Below are 23768 nucleotides of genomic sequence, written 5' to 3'. Positions count from 1 at the left end.
CTCTCTCCCCGATCCCAAGACCATTTGTTGCCATTAAATGTCAAATATTTGAACTGCCGCTGACGAGTGTGTAAGAGCGGTTCCGCTGAGCCGCAGGAGGCTTTTTTATCCTTATGTTGCGGCAAAAAAAAAAAAATTGGCCCATCGAGTATCAAAGTTTCAAGCAAGCCGCCGCATTTCCAGTACTGGCGTTTCCCCGAGGCCCCCGACCCCTTTTCGCTCGGCTTGACGGATGAGAAAACGCAGGTCCCCGCGACACGAATTTCGGCGTGTTTTGCCGGAACAGTGGCACGTACGCCATTCATTGGCTCGAGCTTTCCTGGCCGCTGAGGAGAATTCCCCGGCCTCTTTTTCTTTTCTATTGCGCTACAAGATGGGGCCCCGTTACTCCATGACGCCAGCTTCGAAATGAAAATGCCAGTCAACAAAAGCACCGCGCTTCCAAGTTAACAGCCCGGCATAAAAACACCCAGGGTCAGTCCGGGCGGCGTTCCTTCCAGGTCGGCCGGGGCCAAGGCATACCGGATAAGAGTCTAGCATCAACAAACACCTTGCGTAGTTTATCACAAAGCAAACAAGACCGCAGTCGGAGGGGATGTCGTCGTCAGCCACCAGCAGAAAGAAAACTTTTAGCCGTCTACATTCCGCAAGCTTAGGAATGTCTGACTTCACTGCCAACCACACGTTCGAACAATGGCATCGATTTTCCCTGTTTTCAATACCAACCAAGTACTCTGGGTAGTACTCGCATTTCATGAATGCGAACCCACTCACCTAAAAAGCGGGCCTGACAGGTTTTCCAAAACCAAAAAGGCACCAGAAAAGAAATAAAAGCAGGGTACGAAAAAGGGGGCCAAGAAAGGTGAAATGAGGGACGCCAGAGTATCAAAGTAAGCGGCGGGCCGAGTCTCGCCGGCACCTGCTGCTTCCCCAACAGCCAAGTCGAAGGCGTTACGCGGCCGAATGGCTTCTATGGATGCACCTCGGGTGGCTCCGCGATGGCTTCCGCAGATGCCCCGAGGTGTGCGGCCTGCGCTCACTCATCCCACCAATCAAGTGGCCGGGGAGGAAAGGAGCTCTTGGATTGTGCTACCAATCGCTCGAGGACGCCGTCGCCCCGTTTGCATCCTTGGCCGTGCGCATGCTGCCGCGGACGCCGTCGGAGAGGAATCGCGTCGCAGGAAGAGACAAAAGGTGAGTCGGGAGAGAAAATGATGGTCACTCATTCTTGGCCCTCATTCAGTTTTGTTTTTCAGACCCGCTTCAGGCCATGAGAGGACCCCCCACCTGTGAGCGCTCTGGACGGGAGAGAGTCCCGACAATCGCCCGCTGCACGTCGACAACAGTAAGAACGAGACGCAAGACGTTAGCGCAAGCGTTTGGATTGTCCACCTGTGTGCTCAAAGCAACGCGGTCTTGGACAGGAAGCGGTAACAAAATCCGCCTGCGAAAAAGAGTCAACATCTGTTTTGTAACTCGGCCTCCTCTCACCGGCAACGCGGGCCAGAGCCTGGACGAAGCCCGGGCCCCTTTTTTTTAACATTTTCCACGAGTGTGAGCAGGAGCGCCAATCAGCGGGTGACAGCCTCTTTTTTTTTTTTTTTTTTGCATAAGCTGAGGAAAATATTAACAAACGCTGACGCAAGAAATAAATGCAGGGACATTTTTTTTTGGGGGGGGTGGCTTACAAGCATGTGCAAAAGGGAAACAAAATCAGAGAGCGTCTTTTACCCACCATACAGTGCACATTAGGGGTGTCCAAGCCCTTTTGAGTAAATCCCGCAATCTAGCCGTTGGCGCACAAGCATTTTTTTTTAATTGGCCGTTCCCCCCAATTAGCTTTGCTTCTGACCCAACCGGTTTCAGACTGCAAGGCGGCTATATCTTGACCCAAAACGCAAGGCTCTGAAATTTGCCAGTGTTGACATCACAACACAGCATGCAAAGTGCCCTTTCTCCGCCGCCACGTGTTATTTATCGGCGCTCTAAACCAAAGTGTTTTTTTTTGTCATACTCAAGACGTGAAATCTCACGTTGTTGGCGAACTCGGTCGGCGATCGTCAAACTGAACACGTGTCCCTCTTTAGCCCCGCCGCATTCCTTTCTGTCCTAGTTGGACCGGTCTGTCCTGATGGCTTCCCCAGCAGGAAGTGGGATGCGTTTTTGTGTGCGGTTCCTTTTTTTGGGGGGGGGGGGGGGGGGGTTAATGGCATGGACCGCCCAAGTTCAAATCAGAATCGCAGGCAGCTTTTACTACACTCACGAATAACAGCCAAAGACATGATGCGTGTCTTGCTTGAGTAGATTTTCCCGTTTCCAGCACCCCAATGAATTCGGGGCAGAGTTCTGGAGGCGGGTGGGGTGCGGGGATTCCCATGCCCAAACCGTGGCCCTGTCAAAGGACTGCGACAGCCACTCTGACCAACTTTGAAGGCGTCCTTGCAGTCACCGCTTCTCTCGGCTCTCCAAAGTCCGATTTTGCACTCGGCGCGTGGCACTTTTTGTCATTCTAGCCCACGCGTTCCACCTCACCCGTGTTGTTCTTCTTTCTTCTCCCTCCCCTTCCTGAACATTTCAAGTGATGAGGGCTTTGTCTGACTCTCTTGGAGGTAAATAAAAATGTCCTCCGCGTCTCTCGTAAATGACGTTTTAATGACACAATTCACCCTGCCCGCTTCAGTGACTTCATCGGTTTGGACTTGAACAGATTTCACACGAGAGCCTCGGCTCACATTCATCATCTTAAATGTGCTCCGAAACTTTCGATAGTCCAGCCTACACCAAAACTCCACCAACCCGTCGCGCCAAGCACGCGGACATCTTTCCAATGATTCGGTCCGCTTTTAGAAGCTTTGCGGATGATTCTTCGCCTCCACGAGACGATATTTGCGTAACGTGATCCACTTTAATTGGAACCGGTCGGGCTGGTGAGCAGAGCAAACGCCCGCGGGCTTTCGCGCATCTCCGCATCGCAGTGATTGCGTGGATGGACGCATTAAAAAAAAAGGAGAGGCTTGAAACGCGCGCGCCCCATCCACGTCTTGCATACCTTGAACCGGATTTCGAATGCGCTTCATTGTGGCCGCAGAAGCAGCAGCGACTCGCAGACACTCGTCATGGCGCCCGCATTGACTTGCGCTCCTTTCACCCTCGTTTTTATTTATTCTTTACTGTTTTCTTCGGTACTTTGCGATGAAGACGACGCGGCAGAAGAGCACGCCAAGCACACGTACACGGTGGAAATGTTTACCGAGGCGGTGACCACGGCGCCGCACTTTGTCATGTTTTACGCCCCGTGGTAAGTTCACCCTCCCGCGGCGGGTCGCGAAAGCGTCGTCGAGACACTTGAGCTCGCCGGCGAGTTTGGGCTAGCGAGCTAGCTAGCATAGCGTTAGACGCCAGTCGCCGCTTGGCTGTTTGTTTCCCCCCCCCCCCCCCCGTTCGACTTGAGCTTTGTAGTTAGCCTTCAAGCTAGTAGCACACCTCCCGGTGAGCTCGCGTCAACCAAAGTGGACCGAATATCCTCGCCGTGAAATAACATCGCGTTTTTAATCCACTTTACGGCTAGCTAGTAACCGTTTGAGCCAACCGCTCTCAAGTTATTCGTATTCTTCTTTTTTGTTGGAAAGGGTAACCGAGGTAGCTGAAAGTTGTGAGTCGGGATGCTGTGTGAGCTCACTGAGCTGACGTGGCACAAGCGGACTTTTTTTTGTCCTTTGGATTTGACGGTGCTTGCAAACCTAACGTTGCAATTCCGCGACCCGCTTTGTTTGCCTGAATCTAACGGGATGGAAAAGCAGTCCTATTTGAATGAATATCGTATATAACCAAAGTAAAGGGAAAATTAACAAGTGCTAAACGTTAATTTATATTGTTCTGTTCTCACAATTTAGAATAATAAACTTCTTACTGTATTAAATGTCTCCTGGTTTCGCTCTTTCGTGGATTATTTTAGTCAAGTCAGGCTTTATTTTCTTAAACAGTACTGTAAACGGAGAAACATGGTGTAATCATGAAAATTAAATGACAACATTTACTCTCATCGAAAAAGCATTTCTAATCAACAAAAACATACTGTTATTGTGTGTGTGGGGGGGGATCACCCCCCCACCCCCCCATAATAAATCAACCTGTAGTATGCTGCTTTCACTTCTTTGGGGTATTTCTTTGGAACGTCTCTGACATTTGCTCCTCTCACATTTTCATTCACCTCAAAAGTCCACATTGACATTTGTTCCATTCTACTGTCCATTGTCACGCTACGTGGCAGTATCTCCTAACCCACATTGTGATGCTCTGAAAGACAAACCGCTGCTGCCTCTGAAAAATGCAGGAAACCGTCCAGCTCGTGCAGTTCGTACCTCGTATCCACAGTAGGAATGGGATGGGATCCAATTATGACGACTCAACTATCACTTTTACGGTATTGTAGTTTTGCCGTTGCAGCTCTACAACGAGAGTTTTTTTTTAAAAATGGGTTTCGACTGAACATATCAATTTGTTAAACCACAAACCATTAACACTGTAATGTGTTACTTGTTTTGAATTCTTTATGGGGTACAAAAAAAATCACGTCAAAGTTGAATTCCAATGTACAGTATGCGGTTTGTTGGAGACGAGAGCAACCCTGCAGTACATCAACTGTGACGCCCATACATGAAGTGACTCCCCCATTTTGTTGTGTGCAGGTGCGCCCATTGTCAGAAGCTGCAGCCGACATGGAATGAATTGGCCGATAAGTACAACAACATGGAAGATCCCCCCGCCTACGTCGTCAAAATAGACTGCGTTCAGAACACCAAGTTCTGCTCCAAAGACCACAGCATCCGAAGCTACCCCACGTGAGTTGTTCGCTCCGCGGCTTCACTCTACCGGAAGTTTGGCCATACAATTGACATGCATTTTCCAAGGCAAACGGATGAGTGGATTGGTTTCTTGTTGAGAATCCCGATGGAAGATAACATCCATTGATTAGACTCGGTTTGGACATATCGCTAGTGTTGACGGTCCATTTTGCTGTGATGTGGAAAGCCATCTCTCTCTCTCTCTCTCTGTCGCACTTGGTTTGGGTGATTTGTAGGCTGGTGTTGTACAAGCCAGAACAGGCGCCTCTCAAGTACCAGGGCTTGAGAGTATTGGAAGCTCTGGAGGAATGGATGTTGAAGAAGCTGGAGACGGACCCGTCCACCGTAAGTGCCGGCGCGCGGCGTCCGCCAGCCGCCTCGCGAGCCGGCCGTTGACGGCTTCTCCTTCCGCGTCCCCCCCCAGGAGGCGGAGGAGGAGCCGGCCGTCCCCCCGGAGCCCAAGGACGGCATGTACGAGCTCACCGCCGGCAACTTCAAGGACCACGTTTCCAAAGGTTGGGCTCCCCTTTTGAACGAGCAAAACGTCTCCCTGACGTCAGCCGAGGCGAATCGGAAAACCTGCTGTTCGAGTTCCGAGCGGCAAAAAGCGGTCCGTCTGGATCCCTTCCGCCTCGCGTCAACCGACGTTTTCTTTGAGTCGATCCCAAGGCAGAGAACGTCTCCCCCGCTCAAATAAGTGAGCGCAGGCGGCAGTGTCACGCCCGCCCGTCTCCGTTGGTCCGTCCGTCCGTCCTTCCTATGTTTGCAGCGGAGGAGACGGAAACTCGGCGCCGTTCCAAACTACGGGCTGGCGCGGGTCCGTTTTCTCGCCGCCGGCGGAATGATGAGCTCCTTCCTTCCTTGCGTTTAGGATTGCATTTCATCAAGTTCTACGCGCCCTGGTGCGGCCACTGCAAAGCCATGGCGCCCGCCTGGGACCAGATGGCCTCCGCCTTCGAGCACTCCGAGGACCTGAAAATCGGCAAGGTGGGCGGGCGCGCGCTCTTGTGGCGAGGAGCCGCTCGTCTGTTGGCGGACGTGCTTTTTGCGGGAGTCCTAACGCCAACGTTCCTCTTCAGCTGGACTGCTCGGAACACCACGATCTGTGCGTCATGTTCAGCGTGCGCGGATATCCCACGCTGCTCTTCTTCAAGGGAGGTGACAAGGTATGTTTCCGGTCGCAGGCTTTTCCTTTCCGAGCGGCGCCTCCGCTTTTCGACCCGAAGCCGACGGGGCCGGGTATTTCCTTCAGAAGGGAGGACCATCGCCGCAGCGACGAGCCCGAGCTGACGGCTGCCGCGCGTTTCCCACCGCAGATCGAGGTCACGCGATACAAAGGACAGCGAGACTATGACACCCTCAAGGACTTTGCGGACAAGATGGTGATCGCCGCAAAGACGCCGCCGGAAGAAGCCGAAAAAGACGGCGAGGAAGGAGACCAAGAGGAGCCCCAGGAAGATGCCCAAGGAGGAGCCCGCCAGGAGCCCGCGGACGACAAGGAAGGAGCCCGCCAGGACGCCGACGTCAAAGAGGAGGCGGCCCAGCAGGAGGAGGAGGAGGTCAAGGTGAGCCGACCGGGCGTCTCCGTGGCGAGGACGCCGCCCGTCCCACCTGACCGTTTGCTTCCCGTCTGCAGTCCAACGTCCTACACCTGACGGAGAGCAACTTTGACGAGACCATCTCCACAGGATTCACCTTTGTCAAGTTCTTCGCTCCCTGGTAGGCTTGAAGTCGCCTGAACTTGTTCGTCCCTTGATTTCGTGGCGTCCGTTTCATCCCGGGGTGTCCAAAAAAGACCTGACCCCTCATTTAAAATGCGCGCTCATTACGTTTCTTTTTTTTATTGAATTGTAAGACAACTATTTGTGAATATCAAAACGAGTTGAGGCAGCGCACACAAAAGTCACTTCATTTCTCGTGAATACATTTAGTTTGGGCTAGAGGGGCGGGGCTTAAAGGTACCGCGACAAATCGGACGGGACACTTGATGGGCGGCACGCGTGCATTCGACGCGGCGATCGACACGTCACGGGCCGTGTTCCCGCGCAGGTGCGGCCACTGCAAGCGTCTGGCTCCCGTGTGGGACGAGCTCGCCGCCAAGGACTTTCCTGTTCTGACCAGCATCAAGATCGCCAAAGTGGACTGCACGGTGGAGCGCACGCTCTGCAACAAGTATTCCGTGAGTATCTCTCTTCGGTTGCCGTTTGTTAACGAGGGGGGGGGCCGAGCCGAGTCCCGCGCGAGATGTGACGGGCCCGTTTGTTGCTGTTGCCCCCCCCCGTCAGGTGCGAGGTTACCCCACCCTGCTGATGTTCCGCGCCGGCGAGCAGGGCGACAAGTACAGCGGCCCCCGCGACCTGGAGAACCTGCACAACTTTGTCATGAAGCATGCGAGGGATGAGCTGTGAGGACCCGCGCGTGGGCTCCTGCGGCCAAACCTCGCTCTCCTTTTCCTACCACCACGGGACAATTCTGGGTCTTTGGGTATTTGTCATTCTTGGGAAGTTCTTGAAGGGGGTCTTGGTTGTTTCCTGACATGATTTGTGTAGCCGCCTTTTTTTTTTTCTCTATGTACATGCGGGATCTGTTGTTTGAGTGCAAGCCACGAATTGATGTTGTCTCGCCAGCGCTTATGTGACTTGAGTCTCAGGGACGCCCTCGCAGGAGTCTGACTTGAAGACGTGAACGCAGATCAGCTCCTCCCCCCCTGCCCCGAAACCACATGCTATTTTCTGCTGCTTCTGTTGATCTGCAAAACCCCAACGGGTACTGGCCAACGTCCTCCAGAGGACAACGGTCTCCATGGGCTGCTTTGTGGCCTTTTTGTTTGCATTTGTGTAAGGAAGTGTTTTCTGTGGCCCAGTGGGGTCAAAGCACTGATTTGGTCACGCCAAAGACCCCCCCCCCCCACCCCCCCTCCCCACCACTGAAGTCACCCCAGTGAGATGTTGAACAATCCCCCTAGTCAGTCAGACAGTCTCAGAACTATTTCCTCATATTTGGACTGTGGAAATGAAATGCGCTGCACATGTTGTTCCTTGACACCGTTTGTGTGACAAAGTCAAACCAGGTACTGTACACACACACACACACACACACACACAGACAGAGCAGTTTTTGCCAGGAAATCTTTATGCCAAGCACATGGTCTACGGAACTCCAGTGACACTTGTTTTTGTGTGTTATGCAGTCATGGGTTGTGCACTGCCCACAGATTTGACCCCCCCAACCCCCCTCCCCCCCCACAAAATAATGGCAAGTTTAACATGAGATTTCATAATAAAAGAAATCTAAAATAGCTTCTTGTGTCTCCATGTGTCTTTTCTATGATATTCTTTTTGTTTTGGAACAAAAAGTGCAATAAATAAAGTGTGAATGTACAAGTATTTACACAAGAAGAGCCCAGACGTGATGTAAACAGCAGCTTGCCAGAGGTATGTTTTGTGTTGGATGATTGGCGAGGCACGTAAGGCTTTGAGCTTCTTCCTGTCGCTATTAGATTTGGCTTCAAATATATCGCCTGAAAGACTCCACGGCAACATGTTCAATAAAAAAAAAAGCCCTGAAACTTGGGTGAAAGAAAACAAGCGACGGTGATGATTTTTGCACCCTTGACCCAGTAGTGGCCGCGTTGGACGGATAAGGCCCGATTCTTCACTTGTTTGGACCAGAACATCCCTTTCGCCGCAACAAATATTGACACGGGAGGGTTTATTTGGAGGAAACTGTTGCTAAAATAGCATGTGGGGACTTTGGTTCCGCCGCGGAAGCCTTTTCCGAGCGACGCCTGGACAGCGCTGAGATTCTTTGGCGGCGGCGCGCGTCAGTGGCAACCGCAGGCTCGCACCACCATGTTCTTATATTTCTTCAAAATGACATTGGAGTTGTCGTCAAAGTAGAGCACGGAGATGGCGTGGAGCTTGGTGGGGGCGCAGCAGGGCTTAGGGACGTTCTCGGGATTCATCAGGTGCACCTGAAAGACCAAAACGCTTTATCGTCACTTCAAGCGCCCCGAGACTCTCGGCGCGTGAGAGGCTTGTACCAGAGTCTGCACGATGGCGTGGTTGGTGGCGTTCATGTGGGCGTTCAGAGGGAAGGAGCACTCCCCGTCGCAATAATTGGCGGCGTAGCCTTCGGGAGCGATGATCCAATCCTGACGCACAGGAAGCATTCCCGTGGCGATAACGTTCAGATGATTACCCCCACCGCCCTCAATCCAATCTTATTCCAGTACAAAGTCGGGCTGGGCTATGTGAAACCCGCCCAACTTGAGGCGTAAGATCGAGGTCCGCGTATCGCATACCTGCCAGCCGAGCTCTCGAAAACTGACGTAGAGCTCGTGTCTTCTGCAGGCCGTCTTCTGATCGCTGCCGTTGTAGTCTGAGAGAGAGAGAGAAAAAAAATGATCATCACTTTTACTCATCAACGTTAGAAGTACAGTATTCAAAGTGTTCTGTCAGTCTCTTTTCAAAACACAAAATGCTCATTTTTCCCCACGACCATGTGGACTAAAGCGTTTTTAGTCCAAAAAAGACGACCATGTAGAGTAAAGCGTTTTTAGTCCCAAAAAAAGACGACCATGGATAGTAAGACGTTTTTAGTCCAAAAAAAGACGACCATGTAGAGTAAAGCGTTTTTAGTCCAAAAAAAGACGTCCATGTAGAGTAAAGCGTTTTTAGTCCAAAAAAAGACGACCATGGATAGTAAGACGTTTTTAGTCCAAAAAAAGACGACCATGGATAGTAAGACGTTTTTAGTCCAAAAAAAGACGTCCATGGATAGTAAGACGTTTTTAGTCCCAAAAAAAGACGACCATGGATAGTAAGATGTTTTTAGTCCAAAAAAAGACGACCATGGATAGTAAGACGTTTTTAGTCCAAAAAAAAGACGACCATGTAGAGTAAAGCGTTTTTAGTCCAAAAAAGACGACCATGTGGACTAAAGCGTTTTTAGTCCAAAAAAAGACGACCATGGATAGTAAGACGTTTTTAGTCCAAAAAAAGACGACCATGGATAGTAAGACGTTTTTAGTCCAAAAAAAAGACGACCATGTAGAGTAAAGCGTTTTTAGTCCAAAAAAAGACGACCATGTGTACTAAAGCGTTTTTAGTCCCAAAAAAAGACGACCATGGATAGTAAGACGTTTTTAGCCGAAAAAACAACCATGTATAGTAAGGCGTTTTTAGCCCCCCAGGAAACGACGATGTATAGCAAGGCGTTTTTGACCGAAAAAAACGACATAGTATAGTAAGGCGTTTTTAGCCAAAAAAACGACCATGTATAGTAAGGCGTTTTTGATCGAAAAAAAACGACCATGTATAAGGTGTTTTTAGCCGAAAAAACGACCATGTATAGTAAGGCGTTTTTGTAAGGCGTTTTTAGCCGAAAAAAATGACCATGTATGGTAAGCTGTTTTTAGAGAAAAAAAACACACAAAAAATGACCATGAATAGTAAGGCGTTTTTAACCGAAAAAAACCAACCATGTATAGTAAGGCGTTTTTAACCAAAACAAACGACCATGTAAAGAAAGGCGTTTTTAGCCCCCCACGAAACGACCATGTATAGCAAGGCATTTTTGACCGAAAAAAACGACATAGTATAGTAAGGCGTTTTTAGCCGAAAAAAACGACCATGTATAATAAGGCGTTTTTAGCCGAAAAAAACGACCATGTATAGTAAGGCGTTTTTGACCGAAAAAAACGACCATGTATAGTAAGGCGTTTTTAGCCCCCCACGAAACGACCATGTATAGCAAGGCATTTTTGACCGAAAAAAACGACATAGTATAGTAAGGCGTTTTTAGCCGAAAAAACGACCATGTATAGTAAGGCGTTTTTGACCGAAAAAAACGACCATGTATAGTAAGGCGTTTTTAGCCGAAAAAACAACCATGTATAGTAAGGCGTTTTTAGCCGAAAAAAACGACCATGTATAGTAAGGCGTTTTTAGCCGAAAAAACGACCATGTATAGTAAGGCGTTTTTAGCCGAAAAAAACGACCATGTATAGTAAGGCGTTTTTGACCGAAAAAAACGACATAGTATAGTAAGGCGTTTTTAGCCCGAAAAAACGACATAGTATAGTAAGGCGTTTTTGGCTTGAAAAAAACGCCATAGTATAGTAAGGCGTTTTTGGCCTGAAAAAAACGACATAGTATAGTAAGGCGTTTTTAGCCCGAAAAAAACGAGTTTAGTAAGGCGTTTTTAGCCCGAAAAAAACGACAGTATAGTAAGGCGTTTTTGGCCTGAAAAAAACGACATATTATAGTAAGGCGTTTTTAACCCGAGAAAAACGACATAGTATAGTAAGGCGTTTTTAGCCCGAAAAAAACGACAGATTAGTAAGGCGTTTTTAGCCCGAAAAATACGACATAGTTTAGTAAGGCGTTTTTGACCGAAAAAAACGACCATGTATAGTAAGGCGTTTTTAGCCGAAAAAACAACCATGTATAGTAAGGCGTTTTTAGCCGAAAAAAACGACCATGTATAGTAAGGCGTTTTTAGCCGAAAAAAACGACCATGTATAGTAAGGCGTTTTTAGCCGAAAAAAACGACCATGTATAGTCAGGCGTTTTTGACCGAAAAAAACGACCATGTATAGTAAGGCGTTTTTAGCCGAAAAAACAACCATGTATAGTAAGGCGTTTTTAGCCGAAAAAAACGACCATGTATAGTAAGGCGTTTTTAGCCGAAAAAACGACCATGTATACTAAGGCGTTTTTAGCCGAAAAAACGACCATGTATAGTAAGGTGTTTTTAGCCCTCCAGAAAAAGACCATGTATAGCAAGGCGTTTTTGACCGAAAAAAACGACATAGTATAGTAAGGCGTTTTTAGCCCGAAAAAACGACATAGTATAGTAAGGCGTTTTTGGCCTGAAAAAAACGACATAGTATAGTAAGGCGTTTTTGGCCTGAAAAAAACGCCATAGTATAGTAAGGCGTTTTTAGCCCGAAAAAAACGACAGTATAGTAAGGCGTTTTTTGGCCTGAAAAAAACGACATATTATAGTAAGGCGTTTTTAACCCGAGAAAAACGACATAGTATAGTAAGGCGTTTTTAGCCCGAAAAAAACGACAGATTAGTAAGGCGTTTTTAGCCCGAAAAATACGACATAGTTTAGTAAGGCGTTTTTGGCCCGAAAAAAACGACCATGTATAGTAAGGCGTTTTTGACCGAAAAAAACGACCATGTATAGTAAGGCGTTTTTAGCCGAAAAAACAACCATGTATAGTAAGGCGTTTTTAGCCGAAAAAAACGACCATGTATAGTAAGGCGTTTTTAGCCGAAAAAACGACCATGTATAGTAAGGCGTTTTTAGCCGAAAAAAACGACCATGTATAGTAAGGCGTTTTTGACCGAAAAAAACGACATAGTATAGTAAGGCGTTTTTAGCCCGAAAAAACGACATAGTATAGTAAGGCGTTTTTGGCTTGAAAAAAACGCCATAGTATAGTAAGGCGTTTTTGGCCTGAAAAAAACGACATAGTATAGTAAGGCGTTTTTAGCCCGAAAAAAACGAGTTTAGTAAGGCGTTTTTAGCCCGAAAAAAACGACAGTATAGTAAGGCGTTTTTGGCCTGAAAAAAACGACATATTATAGTAAGGCGTTTTTAACCCGAGAAAAACGACATAGTATAGTAAGGCGTTTTTAGCCCGAAAAAAACGACAGATTAGTAAGGCGTTTTTAGCCCGAAAAATACGACATAGTTTAGTAAGGCGTTTTTGACCGAAAAAAACGACCATGTATAGTAAGGCGTTTTTAGCCGAAAAAACAACCATGTATAGTAAGGCGTTTTTAGCCGAAAAAAACGACCATGTATAGTAAGGCGTTTTTAGCCGAAAAAAACGACCATGTATAGTAAGGCGTTTTTAGCCGAAAAAAACGACCATGTATAGTCAGGCGTTTTTGACCGAAAAAAACGACCATGTATAGTAAGGCGTTTTTAGCCGAAAAAACAACCATGTATAGTAAGGCGTTTTTAGCCGAAAAAAACGACCATGTATAGTAAGGCGTTTTTAGCCGAAAAAACGACCATGTATACTAAGGCGTTTTTAGCCGAAAAAACGACCATGTATAGTAAGGTGTTTTTAGCCCTCCAGAAAAAGACCATGTATAGCAAGGCGTTTTTGACCGAAAAAAACGACATAGTATAGTAAGGCGTTTTTAGCCCGAAAAAACGACATAGTATAGTAAGGCGTTTTTGGCCTGAAAAAAACGACATAGTATAGTAAGGCGTTTTTGGCCTGAAAAAAACGCCATAGTATAGTAAGGCGTTTTTAGCCCGAAAAAAACGACAGTATAGTAAGGCGTTTTTGGCCTGAAAAAAACGACATATTATAGTAAGGCGTTTTTAACCCGAGAAAAACGACATAGTATAGTAAGGCGTTTTTAGCCCGAAAAAAACGACAGATTAGTAAGGCGTTTTTAGCCCGAAAAATACGACATAGTTTAGTAAGGCGTTTTTGGCCCGAAAAAAACGACCATGTATAGTAAGGCGTTTTTGACCGAAAAAAACGACCATGTATAGTAAGGCGTTTTTAGCCGAAAAAACAACCATGTATAGTAAGGCGTTTTTAGCCGAAAAAAACGACCATGTATAGTAAGGCGTTTTTAGCCGAAAAAACGACCATGTATAGTAAGGCGTTTTTAGCCGAAAAAAACGACCATGTATAGTAAGGCGTTTTTGACCGAAAAAAACGACATAGTATAGTAAGGCGTTTTTAGCCCGAAAAAACGACATAGTATAGTAAGGCGTTTTTGGCTTGAAAAAAACGCCATAGTATAGTAAGGCGTTTTTGGCCTGAAAAAAACGACATAGTATAGTAAGGCGTTTTTAGCCCGAAAAAAACGAGTTTAGTAAGGCGTTTTTAGCCCGAAAAAAACGACAGTATAGTAAGGCGTTTTTGGCCTGAAAAAAACGACATATTATAGTAAGGCGTTTTTAACCCGAGAAAAACGACATAGTATAGTAAGGCGTTTTTAGCCCGAAAAAAACGACAGATTAGTAAGGCGTTTTTAGCCCGAAAAATACGACATAGTTTAGTAAGGCGTTTTTGACCGAAAAAAACGACCATGTATAGTAAGGCGTTTTTAGCCGAAAAAACAACCATGTATAGTAAGGCGTTTTTAGCCGAAAAAAACGACCATGTATAGTAAGGCGTTTTTAGCCGAAAAAACGACCATGTATACTAAGGCGTTTTTAGCCGAAAAAACGACCATGTATAGTAAGGTGTTTTTAGCCCTCCAGAAAAAGACCATGTATAGCAAGGCGTTTTTGACCGAAAAAAACGACATAGTATAGTAAGGCGTTTTTAGCCCGAAAAAACGACATAGTATAGTAAGGCGTTTTTGGCCTGAAAAAAACGACATAGTATAGTAAGGCGTTTTTGGCCTGAAAAAAACGCCATAGTATAGTAAGGCGTTTTTAGCCCGAAAAAAACGACAGTATAGTAAGGCGTTTTTGGCCTGAAAAAAACGACATATTATAGTAAGGCGTTTTTAACCCGAGAAAAACGACATAGTATAGTAAGGCGTTTTTAGCCCGAAAAAAACGACAGATTAGTAAGGCGTTTTTAGCCCGAAAAATACGACATAGTTTAGTAAGGCGTTTTTGGCCCGAAAAAAACGACCATGTATAGTAAGGCGTTTTTGACCGAAAAAAACGACCATGTATAGTAAGGCGTTTTTAGCCGAAAAAACAACCATGTATAGTAAGGCGTTTTTAGCCGAAAAAAACGACCATGTATAGTAAGGCGTTTTTAGCCGAAAAAACGACCATGTATAGTAAGGTGTTTTTAGCCCTCCAGAAAAAGACCATGTATAGCAAGGCGTTTTTGACCGAAAAAAACGACATAGTATAGTAAGGCGTTTTTAGCCCGAAAAAACGACATAGTATAGTAAGGCGTTTTTGGCCTGAAAAAAACGACATAGTATAGTAAGGCGTTTTTGGCCTGAAAAAAACGCCATAGTATAGTAAGGCGTTTTTAGCCCGAAAAAAACGAGTTTAGTAAGGCGTTTTTAGCCCGAAAAAAACGACAGTATAGTAAGGCGTTTTTGGCCTGAAAAAAACGACATATTATAGTAAGGCGTTTTTAACCCGAGAAAAACAACATAGTATAGTAAGGCGTTTTTAGCCCGAAAAAAATCGACAGATTAGTAAGGCGTTTTTAGCCCGAAAAATACGACATAGTTTAGTAAGGCGTTTTTGGCCCGAAAAAAACGACATAGTTTAGTAAGGCGTTTTTAGCCCGAAAAATACGACATAGTTTAGTAAGGCGTTTTTGGCTTGAAAAAAACGACATAGTATAGTAAGGCGTTTTTGGCCTGAAAAAAACGACATAGTATAGTAAGGCGTTTTTGGCCTGAAAAAAACGCCATAGTATAGTAAGGCGTTTTTAGCCCGAAAAAAACGAGTTTAGTAAGGCGTTTTTAGCCCGAAAAAAACGACAGTATAGTAAGGCGTTTTTGGCCTGAAAAAAACGACATATTATAGTAAGGCGTTTTTAACCCGAGAAAAACGACATAGTATAGTAAGGCGTTTTTAGCCCGAAAAAATCGACAGATTAGTAAGGCGTTTTTAGCCCGAAAAATACGACATAGTTTAGTAAGGCGTTTTTGGCCCGAAAAAAACGACATAGTTTAGTAAGGCGTTTTTAGCCCGAAAAATACGACATAGTTTAGTAAGGCGTTTTTGGCTTGAAAAAAACGACATAGTATAGTAAGGCGTTTTTAGCCCGAAAAAAACTACATAGTATAGTAAGGCGTTTTTAGCCCGAAAAAAACGAAATAGTATAGTAAGGCGTTTTTGGCCTGAAAAAAAACGCCATAGTATAGTAAGGCCGTTTTTTTCGGGCTAAAAACGCCTTATACTATGTCATTTTTCCGGGCCAAAAACGGCTTACTATACTATGTCGTTTTTTTCGGGCTAAAAACGCCTTACTATACTATGTCGGTTTTTTTAGGCCCAAAACGCCTTAATATACTATGTCGGTTTTTTTGGGGCTAAAAACGCCTTACTATACTATGTCGTTTTTTCGTGCTCAAAACGCCTTACTATACTATGTCGTTTTTTTTCGTGCCAAAACCGCCTTACTATACTATGTCGTTTTTTTCGGCTCAAAAACGCCTTACTATACTATGTCGGTTTTTTCGGGCCAAAAACGCCTTACTTTTCGGGTCAAAGACGCCTTACTATACGTGGCCATTGTTTTTGGGCTAGAAACGCCTTACTATACATGGTCGTTTTTTTCGGTTAAAAACGGCTTATGGTTTTTTTTTTTTGGGTCAAAAACGCCTTACAATACATGGTCGTTTGTTTCGGCTAAAAAAAGTCTTTCTATACATTGTTGTTTTTTTTTCGGTTAAAAACGGCTTGTTGTGCCAAAGAAGCAGACGTAAGGCATGTCGAACGTGGCCTGACAGATCACTTTGACTCAGTCGGGTCTGTTCAGGCCTTTCCCGTCCGTCCCCGAGTTCCTTCCTCTTTGATGGGAAACGCCTCTTGTTGGACGGGGGGGGGGGGGGGGGGGGGGGCACAGGTACTGCCACTACGGGCATTTTTGCCTTTTTAGGAAACTGACTTCATGTCAGATTGTTGGAGACAAAATGACCTGTGCCCGTTTGGAGTATAAGACAGGAAGCGGACAGGGACAGAGGAAACGTGACCCCATGTGAACTTCGGGTCATGTTTGCGGGAGTGGTTGTGAAATCACACACGATGCTGATAAAGGGTCAATTGTTTTTTTTGTGTTTTTTTTTAATGGAGTTGATGAGTACAGCCATGACTTGGTAACGACGATGAAGGACAGCTCGTCGGCGAACGGGACAAAAGGGGGTGCCGCGCATTCTTTTGAGATGAGGCGGGCTGAAAATTTTCAATGACAACGATCGCCTGCGCAACCGTCATCGGTATCCTGGCAAAAGAAAATCGGAAACGGCGGCAAGCCTGCAGAATTTTCAGGCGGGACCACCAAAACATTTGGGGCAGCCGCCGCTTTGTGGCACTCACCAGAAACGGTGGTGGGATGGTTCCGGGCGCGTGGGCGGCAAAAGCATTTGCGACAATCGCGGTCGGATGAAATCCTCGGTCCCGGCTCAGAAAAATGACACTCTCGTGCGTGAGGGTCAAAGGTCGGCGTGCGAGCCCGGGCGCCGTCGACGGGGCTCTTTGAGAGGAATGAGGGCGAAATTGACAGTGGGCCTTCATTGAGGGGAAAGGCCCAGATTTGCGGTCCCCCATAAAGCGCCTCGGCCCCTTCCTGCCAATAAAAATTCAAGGCCGCGCAGCTAGCGCCGAGCGGCGGCTCCCGTGAGCCCTCCATTCATTTCTTTTTTCCTTGACCTCAGTGGGAGCGGAGGTGGAAAGAAACTTTCAAGAGGGCAATGGAATGGTCTGAAGCGCCGCTTCGACACTTTTGACTTTGTTATGGCGTTCGTGTCCAAAGCGGAGGCCCGCTTACGAGCGCCCGGTAGCGCGCGACGGCGGGGACTTGAAAGGGGAACGCCGTCCTGATCTTGTCTCGTTTATCTTTCTTCCTGTCTTTCATCACTGAGGCCATTAAACCCTGCGAGGGAGCTCTGCCTCGTCTAATTACGCCTGACGGTAAACAAAAGGAGCTCGGGCGGGGACGGAGCCGGGAGAATGGGGAGGGGCGGGGGGGGGGGGGGGGGGGGAGAGTCATGACCAAAAACAAAAAAAAAAACCCCACACACAGCCGTGTCATTAGCGTTCTTGAAGCCGCGCCATTAGCGCGGCCAGTCTTTGAGCCGCGAGGCTAATGAGTAGCTCGGCCTAATTACAGGCCACCCGCGCTCCGCTGCGATGTGGTCCTCCGTCGCCGGATGCTTGTAAACATGCCCCCCCCTGCCCCCGCCCCCGACAAGTCGGAGCCCAGCGCCGCGAAACGCCAAGCTTATGCTTGGAGCGGCGCTCTTCAAGGCCCACCCGGCGGACGCGCAAGTCTCAATTTCTTCCGTCAAGAAAGAAATGGCCTCGTTCAGTCTTGGAGCAACACCTAAATTATTTCTCACATCCCCCCGCAGCCTCGGCCCCACTTTTGCGCGGGGCCGAGGCTGCGTTCCTTGAAGCGACTTTGCGCTTTTCGGCGGGCGAGGACCGAAAGGCCGAGGCGCCGCGGCACTGACCTGCTGGGCCGGGCCCCGCGGACATCTCCTGCGTGGGCGCCGATCGGTTGCGGCTCTGCTGGCGGCGTTTGCCGGCGGCGGAGCGGGAGCTGCGCAGGCGCACTTCGCTGACCTTGAAGAAGGCCACCAGGAAAGGCTGCTTCTCCACGGCGCCGTCGCGCCCCACCAGCCCGGCGTCCTCGGGACTCACGCGCCGCCCTGCTTGGGCAAAGGAACGGACGGCTCAAGGTGTCGGCCGACGAAGGCAGGGAAGAATTTCCACGTCGGGAGCGGCGCGAGGGCTTACCGCCGGCGGTCTCCACGCTCATCTGGAGGCCCAGGTTGTGCGGCGGGCTCATGAGCCACAGGTTGCCGGTGGCCGTGACGTCAAACTCCAACCAGCCCTCTTCCGCCGCCCACAGTCGGCGAGACTCCAGCAGGAAAAGCTCCGCCTCTCTGGGCGACGACAACAGATGACGGCGCGTTGAATTGCGGCGCTGGCGCCCGTTCAGCGTTCACGAGCGACGGGTGGCGCCAGACCTCTGAGGCCAAAGGCCAAGACGAGACGCCAAACGTCGCCGTGAAACGAGAGAAAGCGAGAAGGAAAAGGAAGGGCGCTTGGACGGGGGGAGCCGCGGTGGCCTTTTGTCCCCTTTCGCTCCGCCGACGAGGCTCCGAGCGACTCCCAAATAATCCCGATACAGGAGGCCTTTGATCGGCAAATATGCGGGACAAGCAAAAGGCTCGAGGCCGCAGAGTACAAAGCGCCCATTGTCGGGCCAAAGGAATGCGGAAAAGAAGTGGCCCCCGATAGCCGCGGAACCCCTCGGGCGGACGGCCCAATCGACACAGCCGCCCGCCGCTTTCGTCCGAGTCGGCGGCGCTATCGAGTCAGGAAAAATAATAAATAATAATAATAAAAATGGCGGACAATCTGGACACGGGCCAAAATCCCGGAGAGCCGACGGCGGCGACGCAGGCCTGAAGGTGGCGCCATCGCACGCTGCGCTACCTGTGCGGGTGCGTCTTGACCACTTGGTAGACTTTGAGCAGGAAGGTGTCGTTGCAGAAAGCGCCGCTCACGCACTCCTTGTACAGGCGGAACTCGGCGGCGGTGACGGCCTCGCCGCGGGGGATCTGCGACAGGTTGAACTTGTACTCTTTGTGCTGAGGCCGCCGCGGGGGGGGCTCCCGCTCCGCTGCCAGATGGAGAACACACAACAGAGAGGACCAGGAGTGAGACGGCACCATGGCACGCAAAAAGGTGCTCCGCAGCGCCTGTATCGGTTCCCGTCTCGAAAAGAGAAGTGCATGGGGGGGGGGGGGGGGACGCAGAAATAGCAAAGCTTACAACCTCAAGAATGCGCTCCGTCCCGCAAAATACACAGGCAAAAATGTGCACGTTCATCGATGGTACGCATCGTTCGCCGCAAGACAAACGAGCGGCCGCCCGCGCAAGTCGCTGGTCGGCGCCGAGGTCGAGAGGACGGCGCTCAGTTGGCCACAGACTGCGAGCGCAGACGGACCGGGATTTGCGCGGCCCCCGAGAGTCGGGCTCGTCGTTATCTTTGTGTGCATCTTTGGAGATTTTCTCCCCGCCCGGCGGCAACAGTTGACGTGCACACAACGCCGATGCAACACAAACACGTGCAGCGTTTTTCTCTTCCCTCCCTTTCCGCCATCCCAACGACAAAGAACAGCAATGCGTCCGCAGCAACGCATATTGTCCAGATATAAATTCCGCACGGGATGTATTTTGGTCGTCTTGGGCCCTTGGGAGGGACCGCGCGTCTAATTTGGGCTTCTGGAGCTGCACAAGTGGAGGAAACCCGACATTAAGGCCAGCGTTTGTCAAACTGGAAAAAGCACGACGACTCCCAGTAGCATTTAGCGCCATTTAGCTCGTTTTTTTCTTTTTTTTTTTCGGGTCTTCCCACTTTCAAATGGAAAAGGAATGCGACAATGTCCAAGTGTTCAACGCCAATCGCCGGCAAACGTCCAAGCGCGGCTCTCCGACACAAACGCGCGCACGCGCCACAAAATGATGGAAAGTCCAATTCCTCGGCGCGCAGATGAGGCGCTTGACGTCAAAACAATCTGCTCAGCGTGCGCGTACGCCAGGAAGACCCGGGTGGAGTTTCCCCCGCACGTCCTGACTGATAAGACACTCGAATGCCTCTGAAAGCGAGGCAGCATTTTGGCCGGGAGGGAGCCTTGGCAGAACCTCGGCGCCATCAACGCTGAAATGCCAAATGCCTTCTTCTTCTTCTTCTTCTTCTTCTGAATGCGGCCTCTGTGCGCTTTTCAACGAGGCGGCGGAGGTCGTCGCATTTTTCGTTGGGTGCCACGCTCGAGTCCTAAGCCCAAAAGATCTCACATCAACAAGTGACCAGCCGATGCGCCGCCGATTGTTTCGCCCCCTGTATCGCGCTTGCGAAAGCCGAGGGAGGGGGTCGGCCGGAGGCTCGTAAATTCGGCGTCGGCGGCGTCGAGAGCTCACCCCGGAGCCTTTTTCCGACTGCCTAGCAGGCACTTTTGTTGTTTCAGGCGTGTCCTCTTGAGACCGAGCGCCGGCGAGCGAGGGACGCAAGTCGGATGAAGACGTGACCGCCGGAATACGGGTTGGATTGTCACAGAAGGGCGCGGAAAACGAGGCGGCTTTTTTCCGGACGCTCGGGTTTCCTCTCGCATTCCCAAAAAACATGCGGCAAGTTGATTGGGTGCTCCAAATTGTCCCTAGGTGCGAGGTTTAGTGCAAATGATTGGTCGTCTGCGGTCAGGATGGGGAGAGGCCACTTCGAGATCGGAAAGCAAATCCTTTTGGACGGTCAAGAGAAGGCAAAAATGAGCCAATACAATAAAAAAAAAGCTCATGTGAGTACTCCGCGAGCCCTCTCGGAAGTCTTCTCCCATATGCGCTAAATTCAACAACACAGACGTTTGCCTTCACAAATGCGGCCGTGAAAAGATGCTCACATTTTCCACTCCAGAGGAAAGCAGTCAAGCGGTGAGTTCATGTTTAAAGTCTGCGTGTGTGACTGTTTGTCTGCGTAGGCCGCAAAAAAACAGAATGGCCGTCACAGCCCTACGCTGCGGTCAGCGCCGCCGCCGCTGCCCCAGCCCCCGCCTGCTGGGACACGTCGGGAGCCGCTGCGTGTCACCCGGCCTGAGTCACAGGACGCACAGTGTCGCGGCGGACCGGGGCTCGGTGGAAAGCGGGACGTCCGCAAGGTAAACAGCCATGAATGCGCTATTCTAGGAATGAAGATGATGAAAAACCAAGCGGAAAATACGCTCCCGCTCCCCAATCGGGAGTTTTTCCACCACTTGTTGTGTTTCACGGCGGCTCGTGGCCACCGCGTGATGAAAGCTGAGGGCAACAAGGGACAGGGCCTGTACATGACTCATGCGGCAAACTGCCCCCCAGCCCCCACCCAGGTCCCCTCCCGGGGGCTCACGCAGGTCCCAGTCAGTCCACTCGCAGAGGTGACACAGCAGCGGCGGTGGCTACTTCGGCCCGTGCCTTGGGAGAAGAGATGCCAAAATCAGCCGGCACCAGCGCCGCCTCTCTCCCTCTCCTGCTACTATTACAGGCGGCTGCTAAAGACATCATTCCAGGACGCGTGCACGCCGGACTACGGAGCAACGACTGGCAAGAATTTGTTTGAGGACGGAACTGGAGCCCCAAGCCGCTGCCCGATTCGTGAATGGGCGACGAGCGCATTCTGTCAATACTGTACATGACTTTGTCATTTGTTGAAGTGGGTCTCCCGTCAACCGTCAACAACCGTCTCCTTTCCACCTCTGTTCAGCCAATCGCTACGAAGCGCCGGTCCGTCTCCACACCGCTCGCATTTCAAATTTCAATTGTCCACTTGCAAGTCACGAAAAGATCCTTCCATCCGTTGCGGGTTCAAAGTGTCACCGTGCAGGCAATTTGAGGGGGCTAAGCTAAGCGTCATACGCTAGCTACAACGGCCATCTTGTCTTCTTAGTCCAATCGGTTGTTTGTTTGCTTCTCTTCCTTCCAAATGTATCCAGAATTTTGGGGCCCGCTTTGGAAAGCAGGCGGGACCACCCGGAATCGTCGTCTTAGTCCAGAACGAGACTCCATCAAATCCGACACGCGGTTGCGATACATCAAAAGTGGGAGCCGGGATGCGGAACGACACGGAAGCGCACATTTCAACCGCCGCCGCGCGGGAATAGTAAAGCGCGGACAAACTCCATCGCCCGTCCGGAAGCCGGGAAGGACTTGGAGAAGTCAATTCAAAGAGGAAGATCATTACGTAACAGTCGGACGTCTGAGGACCAATAACAGTGGAGAGCAAAGCACAACTACTGTATAGACTGTATATATGTGGGGGGGGGGGGGGGGGGGGCTGAAACCTGATGCCATTCACGCGGGGTATGAAATGAAGCCACTTTTTGGACATCAGGCTGGAAAGAGAAGGACAATCAAAGCGGTCCCATGCAACTTAAGCGCACAACAATCGCCTCAGCAGACATTGAGGTGAAAAAACGCAAGCCGCGTGCAGACAACAAAGGTGAAAAGGGAATATTTTGATGTGGGTTCAGTTCTCCCCGTTGCCCCCTCCCCCCCGCAAACAAACAACCACCTGTCGCCACTCACTCGGAACTCCAACTCGCTCGGAAGCGCCAAGGCGACTCACCCAAACTGACGAAGCTCATCACCATGTCGGCGTCGTCGAGGAAGGCCGCTTCCGCTTCGTCCACGGTGGCCAGCGGCGGGCCGCGCGTGGTCCGCGCCGGCCGGGAGCCTTCCGACGCGCCGTCCGCTCGGATGCTGTTGTACAGGTCCAGCATGAAGAGCGGAGCCGAGTTGAATCTGGCCCGGGACAGACGCGGCCTGGGTCGGTGCGGCAGACCCAGGATGGACAGGATCTCCTTCTGCATCTCCCTCCTCTCGTGCGTCCTCAGGCGCCGCTGCACGAAGGGGGCCGGCGGCGCTCGGCCGCTGCCGTCCCGCGAGGAGTGCCGCCCCGCCGCCGGGGAGCTGCAGCAGTAGGCGCCCCAGCACAATCCGACCAAGGCGAGCCAAGCCGGGGTCATGGTGGCGTCCCTCGCCTCGTCCAAAGGTTGTCGAACAAAAAGACAGAAAAAGCAGTTGACGGCAAGGCGCCGGCCTCAAGCCATGAGAACTATTTCCTGACGCCGAGGCGCAAAACGGCTTTTGTCCCCGTTCTCATCGGGGCGGTCAAAGTGCGCCGTGGGGACGGCGGTCGGGGCGCCCGCGGGAGCGCGTCACAACACAAGCATGTCTCCGACGGTCGCGGGCAAGAGTGAAATGACAACTCCTACGGATGAAGCCATGTCATGGCAGCGGACGGCTCGGCTCGACTGCGCGACGGCGCTCCGAAGTTGCCCGTGGACTCGAGAGCCAAAAGGGGCTCACCTCTTCCTCCTCGCGCGGACTGACAGCCGGGCAGGTTGCACTCCGGAATATGCGCGCGCGTCCCGAAACCGCCCCCTCCGTCCGCCGTCGGCCAGAGGTGGAGCTCTTCCAACGCCTTTTCAGTTTGGGGCGCACGACGGCGCTTCTCCGTCGAGTGCCGATGGCGGAAGACGCGCCCGACGCCACGCGTACAACCGGCCGCGACTCCTTTTTTCCATTTAAATCCGTTAAAACGGCGGCGTCCGAGCGTAAACCGTGACAGAAATGGCCGGCGAAGCACCGCCGCGCAGGTAGAAAGGCGTTGGCGACCTCTGGCGGCCAAGATGGAAACTACGCGCCACGACGCGCACTGGCCAGCAAAAATGCGGACACCACCGCGTTAGA

The 23768-nt window shown here is 50.2% G+C and overlaps 3 protein-coding genes and 1 long non-coding RNA gene across 7 annotated transcripts in view; 2 read left to right on the top strand and 2 right to left on the bottom strand.

Moving 5' to 3' along the window:
* Positions 1-23768, bottom strand: part of zgc:101569 (uncharacterized protein LOC449822 homolog) — a 265955-nt gene that overhangs the window by 237467 nt on the left and 4720 nt on the right. The gene's annotated exons all lie outside the window — the stretch shown is intronic.
* Positions 1296-8143, top strand: txndc5 (thioredoxin domain containing 5). Of its 3 annotated transcripts, none has more exons than XM_052054018.1 (10): positions 1296-1345; positions 4689-4841; positions 5081-5189; positions 5269-5359; positions 5716-5831; positions 5924-6010; positions 6161-6409; positions 6481-6563; positions 6894-7023; positions 7130-8143. In XM_052054018.1, the coding sequence occupies exons 2-10, from the start codon at positions 4750-4752 to the stop codon at positions 7250-7252; spliced, it is 1080 nt and encodes a 359-aa protein (XP_051909978.1). In that variant the 5' UTR covers positions 1296-1345; positions 4689-4749; the 3' UTR covers positions 7253-8143. The 3 variants fall into 3 exon arrangements, with proteins under 3 accessions (XP_051909978.1, XP_051909976.1, XP_051909977.1); XM_052054016.1 differs by lacking the exon at positions 1296-1345 and adding an exon at positions 2927-3298; XM_052054017.1 differs by lacking the exon at positions 1296-1345 and adding an exon at positions 2931-3298 and having other exon boundaries at positions 6161-6403.
* On the bottom strand, positions 7959-23732 carry bmp6 (bone morphogenetic protein 6). Its single transcript, XM_052054019.1, has 7 exons — positions 22642-23732; positions 18981-19167; positions 18276-18424; positions 17990-18187; positions 9148-9224; positions 8887-8997; positions 7959-8817 (listed from the first exon to the last, which is right to left on the bottom strand). The coding sequence occupies exons 1-7, from the start codon at positions 23039-23041 to the stop codon at positions 8668-8670; spliced, it is 1272 nt and encodes a 423-aa protein (XP_051909979.1). The 5' UTR covers positions 23042-23732; the 3' UTR covers positions 7959-8667.
* LOC127592945 (uncharacterized) lies at positions 10039-13605 on the top strand. 2 transcript variants are annotated; one of them, XR_007960243.1, is made up of 4 exons: positions 10039-10127; positions 10855-10934; positions 11634-12267; positions 12967-13605. It is a non-coding gene; the product is annotated as an uncharacterized LOC127592945 (long non-coding RNA). The 2 variants fall into 2 exon arrangements; XR_007960242.1 differs by lacking the exon at positions 10039-10127 and having other exon boundaries at positions 10382-10934.

This window comes from Hippocampus zosterae, chromosome 20 (assembly GCF_025434085.1).
Source record: "Hippocampus zosterae strain Florida chromosome 20, ASM2543408v3, whole genome shotgun sequence".
NCBI lineage: Eukaryota > Metazoa > Chordata > Actinopteri > Syngnathiformes > Syngnathidae > Hippocampus > Hippocampus zosterae.
The sequence above is the reverse complement of the archived record's forward strand: the minus strand, read 5'-3'. Positions and strand labels throughout refer to the sequence as shown.